The 19,549-nt window shown below is 42.2% G+C and overlaps 1 protein-coding gene across 3 annotated transcripts in view; it reads left to right on the top strand.

Annotated features, from left to right (window-relative positions):
• zfyve16 (zinc finger, FYVE domain containing 16) overlaps positions 1-19,549 on the top strand; it is a 32,362-nt gene that overhangs the window by 1,888 nt on the left and 10,925 nt on the right. For 2 of the 3 annotated variants that reach the window (XM_047372907.1, XM_047372908.1), the window contains exons 3-11: positions 3,495-3,602; positions 4,668-6,574; positions 8,680-8,776; positions 16,667-16,843; positions 16,937-17,067; positions 17,763-17,979; positions 18,828-18,950; positions 19,060-19,218; positions 19,305-19,529. In XM_047372907.1, the coding sequence (XP_047228863.1) occupies positions 3,533-3,602; positions 4,668-6,574; positions 8,680-8,776; positions 16,667-16,843; positions 16,937-17,067; positions 17,763-17,979; positions 18,828-18,950; positions 19,060-19,218; positions 19,305-19,529 (3,106 nt within the window). In that variant the 5' untranslated portion in view covers positions 3,495-3,532. The remainder of the gene's footprint in view (positions 1-3,494; positions 3,603-4,667; positions 6,575-8,679; positions 8,777-16,666; positions 16,844-16,936; positions 17,068-17,762; positions 17,980-18,827; positions 18,951-19,059; positions 19,219-19,304; positions 19,530-19,549) is intronic. The other variant, XM_047372909.1, reaches the window with a different exon arrangement.

The following is a 19,549-nucleotide window of genomic DNA, read 5'->3' as shown; positions in this document are numbered from 1 at the left end:
AAACTGCTAAAATTTTACACCATAATATTCCTATTGTTCTAAGTCCTTTTTATGAGATGCTAGAAAAACTCCTGACGTGACCAGAGTTTTCTCTAGAGGAGCGCCATGCTCCACCTCCCCCACCTGTTGCTGCTCAATGCAAATGCCTAAAAGAAGGTTGCTATACTTTTCCCTTGATTGCAACATTTGACTCTTTGCAAATCTTTCTGGCTAGGAGACTCATAAATGCCAACCATTATTCCTATGAAGGTAACACAGTAGTAAAACCGTTAGCAGCATGTCTGTGCTGGCTGCCTGAGCAGCTTGTTATGCCAGTTTCTCTAGAAAGTACAGAGCAGCAAAAAGAGATAATATTTTGCACTATAAGCACTTTAAAACCACCAATAAATTTAGCTGCAGTTTATTCTACAATTTTGCTTTCTACTTCGTTAATATTCTCAGGACAATCTATGTAGTTTTAAAAGTTATGTCGTAAATCATCGCTGGAATAATCTTTTTACATTTTTAAGCAGCCATAGGAATCATTGTTGCTTCTGTTTTAAATAAACTCAATGCGATCATGTTCTGCATTTCTGTTTTAAATTGGGTGAATGCCATGAAACAATGGGACCTATCACAGACCAGTAGATGATCTTCAGCACCTTACTGTGCAAATTAAAGAAACTGAGGAAACAAAACCCAAAGATTCCAGAGGAAACAGACTGTTTTCTCTGGAATCTTTGGGTTTTGTTTCCTCCCAAAGTCAAGTTCACCATCTTCCTGGTCTTGGCCACATTTGGAGTAGATGATTCTGCAGAACAACTCCACATGGTTGTCCACCAGTTTCCTGGACACCGACTTGTGTCCATCTCTAAACACCATGCTGCTGCAGTTGTAGCATGACTTAGAGGTCAATGTGTATAGAGAGGACACAAGCAGAGACAGGACAGTCCCTTCACATGTATAGCTGCTGCCTTGTTTTCTGTCACCTGGTTTAAATTCAAATTAGTTTCTTAAAGATTAAAAATGAATCATATGTTGTTTTTTTTTTACATTGTTAAATAAAATCAGATGGCTATTGATATTCATATATTATGACCCAATTAATCATACAATCCACTCCCTTCTGGTAAATGTTAGCCTGACCTAGTAACTGGTGACTCAGCAGGGAACAGAAACTCATGTGGACTAAGGAGGCTTTGCTATGGTTTTATTGTTGCTCCAGATCTGTGTTTAGTTAGTAACTTTCAAATCAAATCTTTGAATTACACCAATATGTTTAATTTAAAATCTAGCTTTAACCTCATTAAGCTGCTCTTAACTTCCTCAGGTTGGGTTTCGTTAGATTGCAGTTGTCGAGCTTTTTCTATTTTCAGAACATATTTGAGGTTGTTTTGTTTTCCTGACTCATCGTTATTTTTAGCCGCACCAGAAATATATCCCTAGAATTCAGCCAGTTGGAATTTTACAGTTCAGTAAGTCCTTCCTGATATTCTACTAATCTGTTTCAGCTCTCCATGTTTTCTGCTTTATTTATTGATTTTATATTAATATTTGATGCTGCTGTTTATGTGGCAGCATATGTAAAAGAAAGATGGTTAGGCTGTCTGCTTTGCAACACAAACCAAGACATTTAAAATGCTGATTGTGGTTGACCAAAAAGCAAAAGTATAAATTAAAAAAAATCCTCTGAAACATTTTAAGTAGATATAGATACTTAGATCTGGTCTACATGTTGGGAAACTTGTTGCTTAGTGGTGATTATGTAGAAAATATACAACACAGCTAGAATCTAATGTTAGACATGGAAATCTGAGCACAAGAAGCGTGGCTGGATCTGGGAAAGAATGCTATATGTGGAGAAGGACAATAATTTCATGCAGCAGTGATTATCTCTGGTCACATTGCTATGAGGCCTTCGGATCAACAACACAAGGGCAAAGAAAGATTGAAACTTAGCCCAAACTTTAAACTTGTGTAACCCACCACAACAGCCATGTGAACACATAGTTCCCAGTTTTGACCGAAACCTTTAGTCTAAAGGTGCATTTTCACTGCAGGAACCTTTTCTTCAACCAGGCTGCTGTTTTGGAGTAGTTTTTCTTGCCCCTATGTTTCAGCTACAGGAACCAGGGCCAAATCAGACAAAAACACGTAGAAATATTCCCCTGAAAAAAGTCCTGCTGAGAAGGTGGGATTTTTTTGGATGGGTCCTGAAGCTGGAGATTTGTTGTAGGAGGTTGCTAAGTAGTTCTTACTGACTGAATATCCCTACCAGTTAATTTCATTCATCCTCCTCTGGGCTTCATATTGTCGGCAAACTTTACACGTATCTGTTTAAACATGTGTGCAAACACAACATTTAAGGTATTTTTCTGGCAACCTTTATTTTTTCAATTTTTCGAAAGTCAGTTGACAGGATGTGGGGTGGAGAGAGCAGAGGAAGGGTATGAAGGAACATCAATGGGCCAGGATTCGATCCTATGACTAAGGCCTCCGTACATGGGGTCAAACGCTTAACGCCCTGTGCCTCCACGACACAACATTTAAACTCAGCTACCATCAGTGAATATCAGTTTTTTATACAGTTTGCATTCAAATACAGGAATAAAATCCATTATCCTCAGCTAAAATATTTAATCAAAGAAAGCACAGACTAGCACTTTCAGCGTTTCCAGAGACTCAAAGAGAGAAAAACAGATTTTAAGTGAGTGGAGCAGAAGCACTATGGCTACTATTATTATGAGACACATCTCGCCGATTTTAATTAATAAAGATGCGTGATATTTTACAAATGTCTCCTGAGTTAAGTTATTTTAATTCAGGTTCAGAGCTTCATTACTATGTAGTTGTCATAAATTATCTCTGTAGAAAGCCGATTGAGAGTCGGATTTGGCTAAATTAATTTAAAATCAGTTTTACCGACACATTTCCATGCTGTTTGGAGTAGTTCTCCTTGGCTTTTAGACCATAACTGCTATGACATAATCTGAGATCATTGCTGGCGTAGTCTGATTTCACTGTTTTTAATTGCATTTCAGAATGTAAATGCTGACAGAAAACAGCCTAGGTCAAATCTGGAGAGAAAACCTTTAGGAACCCTCAGTTAAAACATGCATTAACTGTCCTGAGCATTTAATCAAAAGTCAGTCCCAGTTAAAACTTCTATTTTTCATTTATTACTTTAAAACCTACAATTGTTTGATATATTTAATCAGTGCACCATTGTTTATGACTAAGTAGTGTGTTTGTGAACATAGGTGAGTCTCATCCAGCCTCCTAGGCTGCCCTCATAAACATATGTACAGCTTTAAGGTGATGTTTATTTCTCATACCTGATGCGTTTAGTTGGACTAAAGTTACTGTCAGAAACAAACAAAATGCTTTAATTTTATAACAATGGCTTATTTTACCAACTGATCATTAAAGAGCTTTCTGTTCTGCCACCCAAAGAGCAAATATCTAAACCTAACAACAAACTGTCTCTTTCAGTAATAAAAGATGCTTTTTATTAGGTATTGGAGCGATAAAGGCCCCTCTGCTACAGCCCAGAATGGACAGCTTCTTCAAGGCGGCTGTTTGTGATCTGGACAAAGTTCTTGATGACTTTGAGCTAAATTCAGGTAAGATCACACCTCCATTAACTAGGGTTGTCATGAATCGGGTTATTTTGTAATACAGATAAAATCAATGCCATTGTTTAGTGAACACCTCCAGTTACAATCAACAGTATTTGTATCATCCTGTAGTGCAATAATAAGTAGGCAAGTCAGCTGCCACTAGGATGGAAACATTAATTTCTAAAGGTACCACTTGGTAGATGTGGTCATCCATGATGAAGCGTGTACCTTGGATTGTTGTTGAGCAAACAGTTGAAAACCAGGTTTTCCAGGAAGTGGAAGATCCACTTCCTTTTTCCCGTTTGTGTGCGTTGTAGGCAAAACAACACAAAAACACATTCAGATTGACTTGACAGTTTAAATTTAATCACGTCTCTTACAATACTTATGGAGTCATAAAAACATCAGTTTGGTAGTTTTAGGAAAAACGTGTTTGCTACAGATTTTTATCAGTTGTGCACTTCATAGGGAATAAAGATGGCTGGCGTTCCAGGTTGATTCAACTGATCTCTTTAATGAGCTACAATCACATTCTTTCTGATATTAAAGCCCTCTTCCACACTTTTGAATCACAGCCAAAACCAGCATCATGTTGTTTTAGGCTTTGTGAAACTTACAGATAATACAATTTAATCAGATCAATGTTTTCTAATCAAATATCCAGAATGTTACAACACTCCTCTCGAAAATCTGGAAATTGTTGTCTAAAAAAGTAGGAAACTTTGAAATGAAAAGGTTGTAGGGACCTGATTGTTATAAACTCTGGTTTTAGTTTAGAACCTGTATTTATGAAACAAGCCCTTGCCCTGTTATTGACATATTTCAAGTGATCTAAAATGTTTAGATCATTGTTTAGAGCCAGCACAACTTGTATAAACTGTTCTTTATCTGTTTAGAATTCATATTATTAAACAAAATGCTTCTATTTTACTTAAAAATGCTGTATTATATTTTTATTAGAGATTATGTAATTATATTGCTTTTTGTTGCTTGTATAATATGTAATGTGATTGAGTCGTAGAGCATCAAACTGTTTTTTACTGCTTAACTTTTCTTTTTGGATTGCAGAGGAGCTTGAATGCAAGCCTGTTTTCCTGAAGCCCCCTGTGTACCCGTTCTCCTCACTGGGCTCCCAGGGACCAACAAGCCTCCCAGACCTCAATTCTCTTCATTATGGCTCTGCAAGAAGCTGTTCAGATGGCCCCAGCAGCCACAAGCACAGTGCTGATGCTAGCGAGGTTAGAGGTGAGCCCCTGACTGGCGTGGACCTTCTGTCTTCTGTGGACCACAGGCCTGCAATAAGCTCGGCCCCCCCTTGCCCGGACAGAACTCTGAAGCCAGTTTGCGACCTTGTAAATGATGCAAGCTCCGCCATCCTGGTACGGACCAACAGCCATGATGCCTTCAGGCAGCTGGATGTGACCGAGCAGCCAATAGAGGAGGAGAAGGATGCGCTGCTTGTGGACTTTGACAGCCCCGTGGTCACAGAGGGGGGAACAGGGCTCGGCTTAAGTAGTGTTCAGGAGGGGCAGACTTCTGCAGGGACAGATGAGCTGCTGAGGCTGAACTCCCATCAACAGAGTAGTGGTTACACTGCTTCACTCAGTTTGCTGGACATAGTTTTTTCTGCAGTCGCGGAGAAGAGCTCAGAACCTCAAGATGATTCGCCATCAACAAGGACCACAGAGTCAGCTGATGGAGATGAGAAGGCGAGTGAAGAGGTCTTATCCTCAGAGCAGCTGGTTGAGAATTCCTTGGACCACCATGAAACAGATCCTACAGAAAGCAATAAACAAGAGACTTTATTAAATGAAGAGCAGGCATTGGATGAAGCATTGGATGAAGGTGCAGCCAAGTTTGTTGAAGGGTCAAAGTGTGAATCCTTGAACAGCGAACCCTTCAGCTTGTCATGCCTGCCGATAGCGGTGTCAATGTGTGGCGCTCTGGTGAACTCAAATACCTCAAAAGATGATTTGAGGGCAGCTGCAGAGCATTGTGATGCGTCTGAGAGCACAGAGCCAGCCTCGCTGTCAGCTCTGGAAACAAAGGATGCTAGGGAGAACAACTGCTCTGATTTAGAGCAGATATCAGAGCGTAGGTTGTCTCCAGAGGGGCAGCACCCTTCCGTTGAATCTACTGCAGCAATTGTTCCTCCAGAACTCTCCACCCCTGATTGTTCAGAGGCCAGTCCGGTGGATCCTCCTGAGTTTGGTTTTGAATATCTACCCGAGAGCGACCAGGCAGAGCTGCTGGTTACAGATGAAGAGTTGGACGCTTTCCTGCAGGCGCATGCTGAAGCAGAGCAGGGTGCAGGGGCTCCTTACTGCAGCAGGCCTGGATGTTATACCCAACCTGAGTGCCTCTCAGAAGCAGCCCAAGGTTTGGAAGAAGGCCGGGATGAGCAAGAATTACAAAGCTGTGGTCAAGATAGAAGGGAAGACCTAGAGGGACCGGCCTCTCCAGAAAGTCCCATAACAACTGCTGGGTCTGCAGAGGGGAGCTTTACCTCTGCTTCTCCATCAGACTCTTGCCTAGAAGATTCCTCTGGGATCAGCTGTTCTTTAACCAGCAGCACCTCCCAGTCCCAGCACAAAAGTAGCTCCGATCAACAACACTCCTATGGAGGTGCGAGACCAAAACAGCCACACAGCCAAACTGCCAGACCTCCACCAGCAGGAGACGAAGGAATGGATGGTAGTGCTTCTCCAACAGCAGAAGATGAGGAGAGCCCAAGTCCTCCAGAGGATCATGAAGATTTCTCTGTAGGGTTTGACGAACTCTCAGAGCCGCCTCCTTACCCTGGGGAGGAACCAACAGGAGGTGCCGGGTCAGCGAACTGGAGGAGGGACGGCATGGAGGAGCTGGGGAGCAGACAGCCACAGTGGGTGCCAGATGCTGAAGCTCCTAACTGTATGAAATGCAACCAGAAGTTCACTTTCACCAAGAGGCGGCATCACTGTCGAGCCTGCGGGAAGGTATGTCTGATACATGGCTGTGCACAGCGATCTAGAGGCGTCCTTCAAGCTTTTATTCTCACAGAGAAACGGCTTTGTTTAGTAGTCCTTTAGAATGGTCTGAGAGAATAGTTCTCCGAGGTTTTTCAAGATCTTTAAACATTTTTCCGGACTTTGCCTGCTTCTGCGCTCATTACCAGCGTGATACCTGACTACTTTTAGATAAATACTTTATTTAAGCTATTTAACTCATTCAGGCATAAACAGCAGGTTACAGGTGTTGATGGTCTTATTACTAGAACTGGTCCTGAAAAGAGGGAGAGTAGGATGGCAGAATGAAAACATCGTTATAGGTGCTTATTGCTGGCCAGAAGAGCACACAAATCAGATTCCTATCATGGCATCAGCACCAGCACCAGTGCACTGCATGATTTTTTTCCTGATACTGCTTCATATTTGTTGTAGGTTGTCTTTGGTCATGAGAGCGCTAAATTGGTGGTCGGTGCATCTGTTACACTGAATGACCACCAGTTCAAGTTCACAACCAGAGATTTTATTTCAGGTGCAGATTTTGTCCTAGAAAACGGTGTGAACAGGACTTTAGATGATCACCTAAGGCAGCTGATGTCCATATGAACCTTTTTCTTGATCCTAAGAAGAAACATATAAGGAAATGAGGGTTGTTTAAATATATTGCGATGTGTTTTAGTTCTATCTTAAATGTCTGATTTTCTCTTCAGATTATGAGAGCATTTCTGCCATTACTATTAAAGTTTATTAGATTTCAGTTTCCTATTACAGCCACATACTGTCCTTTAGATTCTGTTATTGTGCTTTTCTGTGATAGACCAGCACCAAGTAGTGCATAATTGTAAATGGTAAATGGCCTGAACTTGTATAGCGCTTTATCAAGTCCTCAGAGACCCCAAAGTGCTTTACACTACAATCAGTCATCCACCCATTCACACGCTGACAGTGGTGATGTACATTGTAGCCACAACTGCTCTGGCGCTGACTGACAGAAGGGGGGCCGCCACTGGACCCTCTGGCCACCATCAGCAGGCAAGTCGGGTGAAGTGTCTTGCCCAAAGACACAACGACTGATGTGTACAGAGCGGGTGTTCGAACCAGCAACCCACTGGTTACAGGACAAATTCCTACTACCTGAGCCACAGCCGCCCCATTGTGAAGGGAAAAACATGGTTCTTAACATATTTGGCAACCAATTTGCCTGTCACCTGAGCTCACCTAATTAGAGAATAGAGTCCACCTCTGAGTGATGTAATCTCAGTATAAATCCAGTTGGGAACATTAGAGAACAAACAAACATCATCAGAACCAAGGAACACAGCAGACGGGTCCAGGACATGTCCAGAAGTTTGATATCCCATGCTGTGGACTGCTTATGGAGCTCTGTTTAATCCCCCCCCCGTGCAGGATTTGGACTTTGCCACAAGCCATTAAGGGGACACAGAAATAGAAATAGCACAAATATATATGTGAAACTTTGAGTTGGTCTATCACATAAAATCACAATAAAACACTGTGGATTGTTCTTGTAGCGTGACGAAGTCCAAAAACATGGTGCAAAAAACCATATATATTTAAATCTTTTATAATTATGGCCAATAGCCATATTTATTTATGTTTATCTATTTGTTTTTATATTCATGCTGTTTAATTGCCTAACGAAAACATAGCATGTTTTAAAGTACGTGAGTTAAATTGCTTTTTTTCTGATGTCTGCGCCTCAGAATGGTTAAAACAGTAGCTTAGATCTTGGAGCTAAAAATAGCCCTATGGCAAAGAGCATGAGTCAGCGGTTCTTTTTCCAGCTCCTCTTTAGTGCTCCACCGAGCCATGCATCCTAAAGCTGCAGCTAAGACCTTTAAGGGCCAGTGATTAAAGCAGAATTAGAAGCAACTCCTCAGGATGTTATTGTTTACAGCTCAGGCGATATGATTTGCCGTCCCTCCTCGTCCTCCTGCTGCTGCTGTTGCTGCTGCTGCTGCTGCTGCGTGGCACCGCACGAACATGTCAGGATTGTCTCTGAACAGTTGTCATTCTTCATCTGTCTGCTGGAGGAAATCAGTGTTGCCTTCATTGTCGTTCTCTTTCTGTGGCAGGTGTACTGCGCTGGGTGCTGCAACAGAAAGTGTAAGCTGAAGTACCTTGACAAGGAGGCTCGTGTGTGCGTCCTCTGCTTCGATACCATACACAAAGGTAAGAGCCATGCTTCTGGTCTACACAGATGCTTTACTGCAGCAGCAAATCTGAGGATAGGTGGTTTATTGTTCAGTTATTGAGATCAGCCTCTACCACACAGGATACCAGGTCTTCATTGACTAAAGCGGCACAAATAAACATGAATAAATTCTCAGCTTTTGTTTTCAATCAGAAATGTTTACATTTTAGTTGCAGGTGAATTTGTGTGGATGATCAGCTATAAGCACTTAGTAATAACGATGATGATAATAATGCTTTCCTAATATGAAAGGGGAAGTAAGTTGCAGTAAATCAGTGGATTAGGTATGTGTGACAACGATGTTATGTGATATATAAGAGACGGTGGTGTGTTATGGCACCCTTTCTCCAACTTTGAGCTGGACCGCGTGGTTTAGGTTGAGATGGAAAGCGCCACGTTCCTGTTTTGCTTAGCGTTGGCAGTGACGATTTAAAACAAACAAGGTTAATTCAATATTTAAAGTATTAATACAAGTGGAAAGCGAATATGATTTCTGCCAGTCAGAAATGAGAAAAAGCTTCCTGTGGATTGTTGACATACTAGAGCAGTAGTGTGAAATACCTGCATGATGTTGTTAGGAAAAGTTTGTTTCTGCTGTGTCCTTAATGGCTGAAACTGAGGTATTGAGGTTGTATTCCTAATATCCAGACCTCAGTCTGCGACATCATCTGAATGCTGGTTCTTTTCCTTGTCTTGTATGATGGTTAAACTGGTTATGTTGACTTTAGTTCTGATAGCTGTTGATGCAGTGTTAGCTAGCTTACCATGTGACTATTTTCATGTGAATGGCACCACTTGTTCTTATTTTACTTATCCTATGAACATCTGTCTTGTCCCCTACAATCGGAGCATTTTATTCTGTTAAAAGGAAATGGACACTAAAAGTTTGACTGCGTAGATGGCTTCAGCTCTCTGTGCTCCGGCGCTCAGCCACAGGGCTCCTACTACCAGCACACAGCTGTCTATGTAGGAAAACTGGAGCTGCACTGAAGTTATGCCACAAGCCGAATTATCAGCATACTTAGAAAGCACATTAGCATTAATGCTTCGGGGGTTCTTCCCCATCATCGGCAGGAGCAAGATGTAAGTTAAATGTTTTACCTGAAAGCTGGTAGTCTCCATGTTGGTGTCGAGAAGGCTGTTCTACAGGAACTGTCTGGGTAACAAAATATCGGTAAGTGACCAGCAAAAAGACAGAATGGCCTCCAGCCTCCTGACATTGATGCTAACGTAAGAAATATTCAGGGTTTTTATGCTTTAGTACTTTCACAAAACGCATGTAGGGTACTTGTTTTTTTTTTTTACAAAAAATATTTACCAAACAAAAGCATTACATTTTTCTGAGCTGTTGAACATAATTACCCATGATCAGATACTTTCTCTTATGATGCTGTTTATTGGTGGACATTCGGTTTTTCCCCTTTTCTTGCTTACACACCTGCTATTGCACAGCCAGGCTGGCAAAGTTTCTGTTCAGCATCATCAGTTCTGTTTCCATTCAGCAAACTGGAGTTTTGAGGTTCTTGTTGTGGGTATACAGTACCTACAGTTTCCACCAAAGCGTTAACATTTATATAGAATAAATAGTATAAATTTCTTCACTCTGAGAACAGTTAAAACACATCCTTCTAGAGTTAACCATAGAATAAAGAAGTTCTCATTTTAAATCGAAGTAGTAGTTTAAAATGTAAGGAGACTTTGATTGACCTGTTGTACAGTTTGATGTGTGACTGTTCAGCGTGTGAACTCAGCAGTGCTGAGATGACCTGATGTGCTGCACTGTTTGACTGTAAAAGCGTTAGAGACCAACTCTCCTTCCCACCTGACAAAGCTGCAAAACTCAGGCAGGTCATCTGTCAAAAGAGTTTTAACTCATGCTACACTGCCTGGACAAAACAAATCGCCACCAAAAAAAAAAAAGGTTACACTCTCTAATATTTCGTTGGACCGCCTTTAGCTCTGATTACAGCACGCATTCACTGTGGCATTGTTTCAATAAGCTTCTGCAATGTCCCAAGATTTATTTTCACCCAGTGTTGCATTAATTTTTCACCAAGATCTTCCATTGATGATGGTAGAGTCTGACCGCTGCACAAAGCCTTCTCCAGCACATCCCAAAGACTCTCAATGGGGTTAAGGTCTGGACTCTGTGGTGGCCAATCCATGTGTGAGAATGATGTCTCATGCTCCCTGAATCACTCTTTCACAATTCAGCCTCATGAATCCTGAAATATGCCTTTGCCATCAGGGAAGAAAAAATCCATTGATGGAATAACCTGGTTATTCAGTATATTCAGGTAGTCAGCTGACCTCATTCTTTGAACACATACTGTTGCTGAACCCAGACCTGACCACCTGCAGCAACCTCAGATCATAGCACTGCCGCCACAGGCTTGTACAGTAGGCACTAGGCATGATGGGTGCATCACTTCACCTGCCTCTCTTCTTACCCTGATGCACCCATCACTCTGGAACAGGGTAAATCTGGACTCATCAGACCATATCACCTTCTTTCATTGCTCCAGAGTCCAATCTTTATGCTCCCTGCAAACTGAAGCCTTTTTTTCTAGTTAGCCTCACTGATTAGTGGTTTTCTTAAGGCTACACAGCTGTTCAGTCCCAATCACTTGAGTTCCCTTCGCATTGTGCGTGTGGAAATACTCTTACTTTCACTATTAAACATAACCTGGAGTTCTACTGTTGTTTTTCTTTGATTTGATTTCATCAAACGTTTAATGGATCGCCAATCACGATCATTCAGGATTTTCTTCCTCGAAGACGATGGGTCCCCACTATCCTTATCCTATCCAGTTTCTAATAATGCCTTGGACAGTTCTTAACCCAATTTTGGTAGTTTCTGCAATCTGCTTAGATGTTTTCTCTGCTTGATGCACGCCAATGATTTGACCTTTCTGAAACAGGCTGACATCTTTCCAACGACCACAGGATGTGTCTTTCAACATGGTTGTTTAAGAAATGAGAAGCAACTCATTGCACCAGATGGGGTTAAATAACTTGTTGCCAGCTGAAACATAATCGCCCATGCAGTAATTATCCAATGGGAGGCTCGTACCTATTGGCTTAGTTAAATCCAGGTGGCGACTTATTTTTTTGGCCAGATAGTGTATTTTCCATCACACAATGCAGCTTTTAGTCTTGGCTGCTGGATTCATTTTTTTTAGGACTTTCCTCCTTCACTTATCTGTGATGCCTGAACTTGTTCTCACTCATCATGAGTCTATTTTTTTCTACATCACCAAACCTGTTAAAAAGCCTTCTGGAACGCCCATAGTGTTGTCTGGGCCAAATAAACACTAGATAATGAAATAGAAAAAGACTTGGCAGTATTGGCTCACCTGCATGAACTCACATATGAACTTAAGTGACATCTCATTCTTAATCCTTAGGGTTCAATATGATATTGGTCCACTCTTTGCAGCTATACAGCTTCAGCTCTTCTGGGAAGGAAGTCTCTCCACAAGGTTTAGGATTGTGTTCATGGGAATTTTTGACCATTCTTCCAGAAGCCTATTTGTGAGGTCAGACACTGATGTTGGATGATAACGCCTGGCTCACAGTCTCCTCTCTAATTCATCCCAAAGATGTTCTGTTGGGTTGAGGTCATGACTCTTCTTTCTGCTCTAGAGTCCAGTGGCGCCGTGCTTTACACCACTCCATCTGACGCTTTGCACTTGGTGATGTATGGCTTGGAAGCAGCTGCTTTGCCATGGAAACCTATTGTTCTTGAGCTAATCTGAAAGCCACATGAGGTTCGGAGGTCTGTGGCAAATGATTCTGCGGAAAGTCGGCGACCTCTGTGCACTATGCACCCTCACTCCTTCGGTTTACATGGCCTACAAATATAGTGTAAATCACTGTTTTACTGTAGCCTAATATACCTCTGTTCATGTATGAAATGCCACGTGTTATTTCCGCAACGTCGTCTTTACCATACACAGTGTTTGTATTTCAAGCTTAGTTTGTTACCTAACACATAGTTGTATAGTAGAATAAATAAAATGTATCCTGTGACTGAAATTAAAACATAAAAGTTTTATCATTAAGTTAATAAATATTTGAGTTACCAAAGGCAAAACATAACCCACACAGAGGGATTCTTTCTAAGTATTAAATATTGAAACTCTTCTAGAAAGAATTGTCTGCAAGTGTAAAACTGTAATAATGTCAGTGATTTTTTTGTCTGCTCTGATATACAAAGGCATCGCTTTAGATTTAAAAACTGCAGCAGTGACAGGAGTGAGGTGATGGATGGAGGAGGCAGAGAAGAGGAAGGAGAATTAGAGCAGTACTCTGCCTTTTGTCCTTCATTTTTATGGGTGTGACTGGTCCAGGACCAGCTTAACGCAGCAGACATGTGATGCTCACACGCTGGCTGAAGAAAAAACAAAAAGGTGATCCACTTTCATGGCTTGAATTTGCTGCTGAGGCGCAGTGTGTTATGGTCTCCTCTCCTCCCATCTTACGTCAACGAGTAAAGACTTGCTGCACATACACACACAAACGCACATACACACACAGCCGCCTGCAGCTAACAGCCTATTAATGCCAACAGCACACTCCTGGAAATCGACTCTTTAGAAAAGCTGTGCGGGCTTGGTCTGAGGTCAGTCTGAGGCATAGACTTGGGATCATTTGGACAGACTGAGGTGTAACAGACAAGATGAGGAGGAGGTAAGAACTTTGTTCTGCTTTTGTGCTTAAGATGTGTGCAGAAGTCTGAAAATTCTTTGAGTATGTGAGGATTGTAATTTCCTCACATCAGTGAGCAGCGTTCTAATTATGCTGCATGTAAATGCTTCAGTATTGTGTGGCTGTGTTTCTTTGCCTTGGTGAGCTAGGCTCTAATTCTCTGTCCACATTATTGAAAAAGCTTTGACGCTTAATCAATGCTGTGTTGATAAGTGATGTGTCAGTGTTTACCACTGGCATAACCAAAGGGCACGGAGAACACGCGCTCCGATGATCAGGCCAGAGGAACCGCTTAATGTTTCAGTATTTACCCAACAAAAGTAAGTCCTTGTGTTGGTCACATTTCTGTCATACAGACAGTTCTATGTCCTGCTCTCGTCTGAATTCTGTTTATAAATGGTCTGATGTAGTAACCTGAATTTGGACTTCATCCTTATCAGAATCCAAAAAAAACAACAGAAACAAACGGAAGAATTTTTATGTGTGGTGTAATTTATGAGAGAAAATGCTCTGACAGCCTGCATACAACACACACATCCTCCAGAAAGTAGTCTTAGCTGGACTAAACCAGGCAGTAAATGTTGTCAATACATGTGTATTGTTTATAACCTGATCTGCCATGTGAGCGTAGTATCTACTCTTTCAGAACACAGTGAATCGTATTTTTATATATTTTTGTTTATCACTGACAAACGTTTTAACAAAGTCAACAATTCACAGTAAAATTCAAACATTTACCTTCTTGAAGACACCACAATGTACAGTGTTGTTTTTCCTCTTAGAAACATATAAGTGCACTGAAGAAGAAAAAACAGCCAAATCTACTTTGTGTGAATGGGACTCGATGACATCACAAGAGGGACTATTAGAGCTGGCAATAGGTTGGCGAGTGACTTATGACACATATTGGCATGGTTATGAAGCATTCAGGTTCCACAGAGATCTGCGCTGGTCTTCTTCCCAAACTGGTCACTGTTTATTTTTCTGTTGGCGAGTTTTCCTGAAACCCATGCTGTGTTCTCACATACTGCTTTGCTGCAGTCAAAGGTAAACGACTTTGAAGAAAACAAATGAATTTCACTGAAAACAAAAACAGTCTGAAAAGTATTTGAAAGAACTAGGATCAGATGGTTCGTGCCTTATGTCACCAGAGGCATGGAAGCTATTATTAAAATAGTACGGAGCAAAATAGAAAAACGGACTCTGATGTGTTCTGTAGCTGCACAATATATCAAATCGCAGTGGTCAATGTGTGCAATATCACAATCAACATGGACCATTAAAGCACAGTATTTGATATGATATTGTGCTTATAATATATGTAGTGTTATATATTCACATTCTGCATCCTAATAATATATTTGGTCAGCTGGATGGACTGGCTGCCCAGGATGCTAAAGCCCACATCATTGTAATGATTGAAATGAGAAAGGGGTCAGCAAAGGTACTAGTACTTGTTGTATTTCGCGTTTTCGGATCGTGTCGCAGGGGCACCAGTCTCAGCAGAAACGCCCAGACTCCTCTCTCCCCTGACACCTCCTCCAGCTCCTCCAGGGGGAGCCCAAGGCGTTCCCAGGCCAGCTGAGGGACATAGTCCCCTCAGCATGTCCTGGGCCTTAAACTCCTCCTCATGGAGGCTTCCAGGGGGGATCCGGAACTGATTCCTAAGCCACCTGAGCTAACTCCTCTCCATGTGCAGGAGCAGCGGCCATAGTCCGAGCTCCTCCAGATGGCCGAGCTCTTGTGGAGGAAGCTCATTTCAGGCGCTGGTATGCGGGATCTTGTTCTTTCAGTCATGACCCGAAGTTCATGGCCATAGGTGAGGGTAGGAACGTAGACCAACCGGTAAATCGAGAGCTTCGCCTTTCAGCTCAGCTCTCTCTTCACCACAACGGACCGGTGCAGTGTCTACATTACAGAGGCAGCTGCACAGATCCATCTGTCGATCTCAGTGGAAGGTTTAAATATTTATTTTACATCTCCAGTGTTTCCTCCGAAGGGCGGGGGGGCTTTTTGAGGAACACTTTTCCTAGAAACGCTCCTGGTCTACGTGGCTTTTTGGTTTAATGGGTCAGTGCTGCAACCTAAATAAATATTACTGGTTTGAAGCTTTTACCTGAACCTTCAGTCCTCGTACCACTATAATACATTACCTGTTTATCACTTCCAGAAGACAGAACCTTGGTGTCACAAGTTTACAATCAGCAGTTCTGTTGGTTGCACATATTTCTGAGCCACTGAGAATTAGGTCTTCTTAAGCCTGAACACAAGAAGATGTAGAAGTATCCTACACAGAAATTGAATGAGACTTGGAGCAGTGAGAAATACCAGACCCTGACTAAACTACTTGATATTTATTTTAAACTTATGCGTTTTCTTCTGTTTGTAGAAATATCAGTGTCAGTCAACAGGGCGCTGACCATAATGAAAACGATACCAGTGCTGCACCAGAAGGTGGTGATGTCCTCCAGAAAAAACAATCTAAAGAACATCCTGAGCCTGGCTAAATCAGTGTTCACCAAATAACAACCGTTTAGCCTGTTCTCTCAGCTATGAATGTCTCATCACATGTTTGAGGTTTAATTGGACAAGGAGAGGAAGATGTAGAAGATGGCTCTACTCTTGAAGTGGTTTCTTGTACAGAAAGCAGGCATGGATGAAGGAGGTTATGTTATTGTTTCTAAAAGTCTGGTAGTAAAGTCTACAGGGAGGCACCACACAGTTCCAACCATTGTAACTTTCTGGGCAGATTTTTTAAATCTTTGTTTTTCTCACTGAACAAACACCCTGTCTGAGTGTTGATGAGAGGGGACCAGTAAATCTGTGTTGGTAACTACATTGACACTTCCCTCGCCAAATGTTCAGTTCCAGGTTTTCCGTATAACTCTGAATATTTCCACCTAAATACAAAAACAGAATTTTATTTTCCTCTTTTTTTTGTAGCTGTTTAATAAAACATTAAAAATCCCCTTCATCTTAATAGTCCACTTGCTTTCTGAATGACGATCTGTCAGTAAACGCAAAGTAGTGCAAAGACCGAAGGCTCAAAGCACCAGAAAGCTTGTTAGATGCTTGTGGGATCAGTAAATGAAACTGTTGGTTTTTTTTTGGGTTTTTTTTGGTATAATACTCTTGGAAAACCTCTCTTTTTGTTTCAGCCCAGGCTCTGGAGCGGATGATGAGTCCCACGGGCCCGAGCCCAAACCCCAACGTCCCGTCTGAGTACTGCAGCACGATCCCCCCTTTGCAGCAAGCTCGCGCGGCTGGAACGCTGAACTCCCCCCCGCCCACCGTCATGGTCCCGATTTCTGTTCTCAAACACCCAAACAATGACGGTATGTCTGGTGTGTGCATGACGGGTCCTGATTCTGGTCATAGTCTGTAGTTTTATGTTGGGCTTGTTTCTCTGCTTCTTTGCATCCTGTCAGCTTGTCCGCGTGAACAAAAGCGTGTTTGGTTTGCTGACGGTATCTTGCCCAACGGGGAGGTGGCAGACACAGCCAGGCTGTCTGTGACGAGCCGGAGGAGCTCCCAGGAGTTCAGTCCAGACCCGGAAACAGTAAGACAACATCCCCAAAGCTTCCCCTACTTCCTCTTTCAAAACAGTGTTAACTCAGGGTGGGAGATATGGCAAAAATGTTGCATTACAGTTGTGAAATCACAGTTTTCTTATGAATCCTAGCTGCTAGAAGCTTTTGGAGGCTGATGACTCAAGTTGTTTCCTTTTGCATGTAGCGAGGACAAAAACATGTCCAGAAAGCCCTCGTTGTGCAGTTAGAAAGTCCAGAGTACAGCTACATTAAACACCTTGTGCTCTTTAGGGATTGAAATATCTTTTGACTTTCACTGCCTTCTGTTTGCATCTGTGCTGGCCTGTCTGTGCTGTGGCATTTGATGGCAAAGTTTTTAAATACTTCTAAGTTTTCATCTTGATTGTATTTTAAAATGGTAATAGTACGTTATAATCCTAAATCTACCCATGGTAACTGTTAAAACTGGGAACCGTTTGATTCCTGCTGTGGAGAGATGTGAACAAGCTAGTGAAGCAACAAACGCATAGAACTTGAGAACATAGAATGTGCCCTGTAAACTATCCCACAACCGTTCCGCTTTGGCTGCTCATCAACACATTCTAATCCTTATATTGCTCATTCTTGGTTTTTACAAGATGTTTTGGAATTTAGCTTGTTCTTAAATGTTATTTTTAAGTTGTTGTAGGCTGGGATAATCATCATTGACACTGTGTTATTTCAGCCTGGCTCAGCTGGATTGGACCCTGGAGGTGGTGGTCCGTCTGTCCCGGAGACCCCTGGAACCGTGCCGGTGGTGCGAGCTCCGGTGTCTGGACCCTGGGATTATGGGTTGCTTTCTGGAATTGGTTCTTCAGTGAGGAGAATTCCCAGTCTGCTACCAGACAGTCAGGATGAGCTGCCTCCTCTGCTCATCAGCACCGGGGAGGAAGATGGAGAAGGTGTGTGTGAGACTTTGAAATAAAAAATCTGCCACTTAAAGTCAGCCTTTGGGATAATCTACACTTAAAATTATTCCACTGACAAATAGCAAAAGGATGAATCGTGTAGGAGATAATAAGCAAGGTGTGAAAACCCTTGACAACGATAGGCAGACCCTGGGTTAAATGTGATTGGCTGGTTGCAGGTTAAGCCAGCTGAGGCCGAGGGGCTGCTGTTTTGGTGTCCTTCTGCATGTTGTGAAGACAAAACATTTGCAAAAATCCTCACTAAATATATGAATAATATACTAGCACTAATTAAAAACCAGTAACCATTTCATCTCTGCTGCATGAGTTTGTTTATGAGGCTGACGTGAAGGTAGACTGAAGGAAGAAGGATATAGAACATAGAACTGAAAGGCTTAGAATGTGTCTTTTAAATGATCCCACAATCTCTGCTTTGGCAGATTGTCAACAGTTTTTAAGCTTTTCACGATCTAAAAGCGTTATATCTCTAAGCCCTATTTTCCACTTTAAACACGATTTGCGATTGAGTTCTTGTGTTCTATTGTTGCCAGGTCGAGTCATTAAATCCTAATGGGAGCTGTGCTCTGTGTAGCAACACATGTTGTGTTAAAGTTAAGAAATTTAACTCTTTGCTGGGATACAGGGAAAGAGTTGTTTGTGTAGTTAAGTTGTCTCCCTGCACCGTGATCCACTATGAAGAGTCAGAGCACTGCAACCATTTTGTTGGGAACACCCTGAGGTTTAGTTCCAGAGTGTCAGGCTGTAAGGAACGGGACCACCTCACTCAAATAAGTTCTTACTCTGGAGCCTTTAACTTACGCTGTCTCGTGTGTGCTGTTCAGATGTTTTGGTTGAGGAGAGTCCAGCTCCCTGTCAGATTCGGCACCTGTTGGAAGAAGGAGGGCCGCGTCCGCTGACCTTTCTTCTGAATGCCAACCTGCTAGTAAATGTCAAACTGGTCACATGTGAGTAAAATTGACCTTCCGTTTTTTATTGTTTGTTTCCAGCATTATTGTTATTCATTTCGAAAACAACAGCGTCTTCCTCCGCCTTTTAACTTCATGTTGTTCCCAGCAGACGCCAGCAAGCAGTGCTGGTGCTTCGGCTCTAACGGACTCCAGGCTCTGGGACAGAAAGAGCTGGTGTTCTTGTTGGAGTGTGTGTCAGGAGAAAAGACACTTCCAAGAGACCTCTTCTCACTTTATCTCAGCATTTATCAGGATGCCCAGAAAGGTAACCGACCCACACAGGGCCTTTCTGAGGCTTTCAAAACGCATCTCCAAAAACACAAACAATAGATTCCTCATTATCTGTTGCAGGGAAGTTTGTGGAGGAGCTGGATAACATTACATTCACAAACAGTTTCCTGGACAGCAAAGATCACGCAGGAATGCTGTTCTTCTCTCCCACCTGTCAGTCTCTGGATGGCCTCACGCTTCCCCCACAGCCTTTCCTGTTCGGCCTTCTCATCCAGAAACTGGAGGTTCCTTGGGCCAAAGTGTTCCCACTCAGACTGCTTCTACGGCTCGGAGCTGAATATGACAGTGAGTGGTTTGCTTCTGGT

The sequence above is a fragment of the Girardinichthys multiradiatus genome, chromosome 8 (assembly GCF_021462225.1).
Source record: "Girardinichthys multiradiatus isolate DD_20200921_A chromosome 8, DD_fGirMul_XY1, whole genome shotgun sequence".
Lineage (NCBI taxonomy): Eukaryota > Metazoa > Chordata > Actinopteri > Cyprinodontiformes > Goodeidae > Girardinichthys > Girardinichthys multiradiatus.
This window is presented reverse-complemented; position numbering and strand designations above follow the sequence as displayed.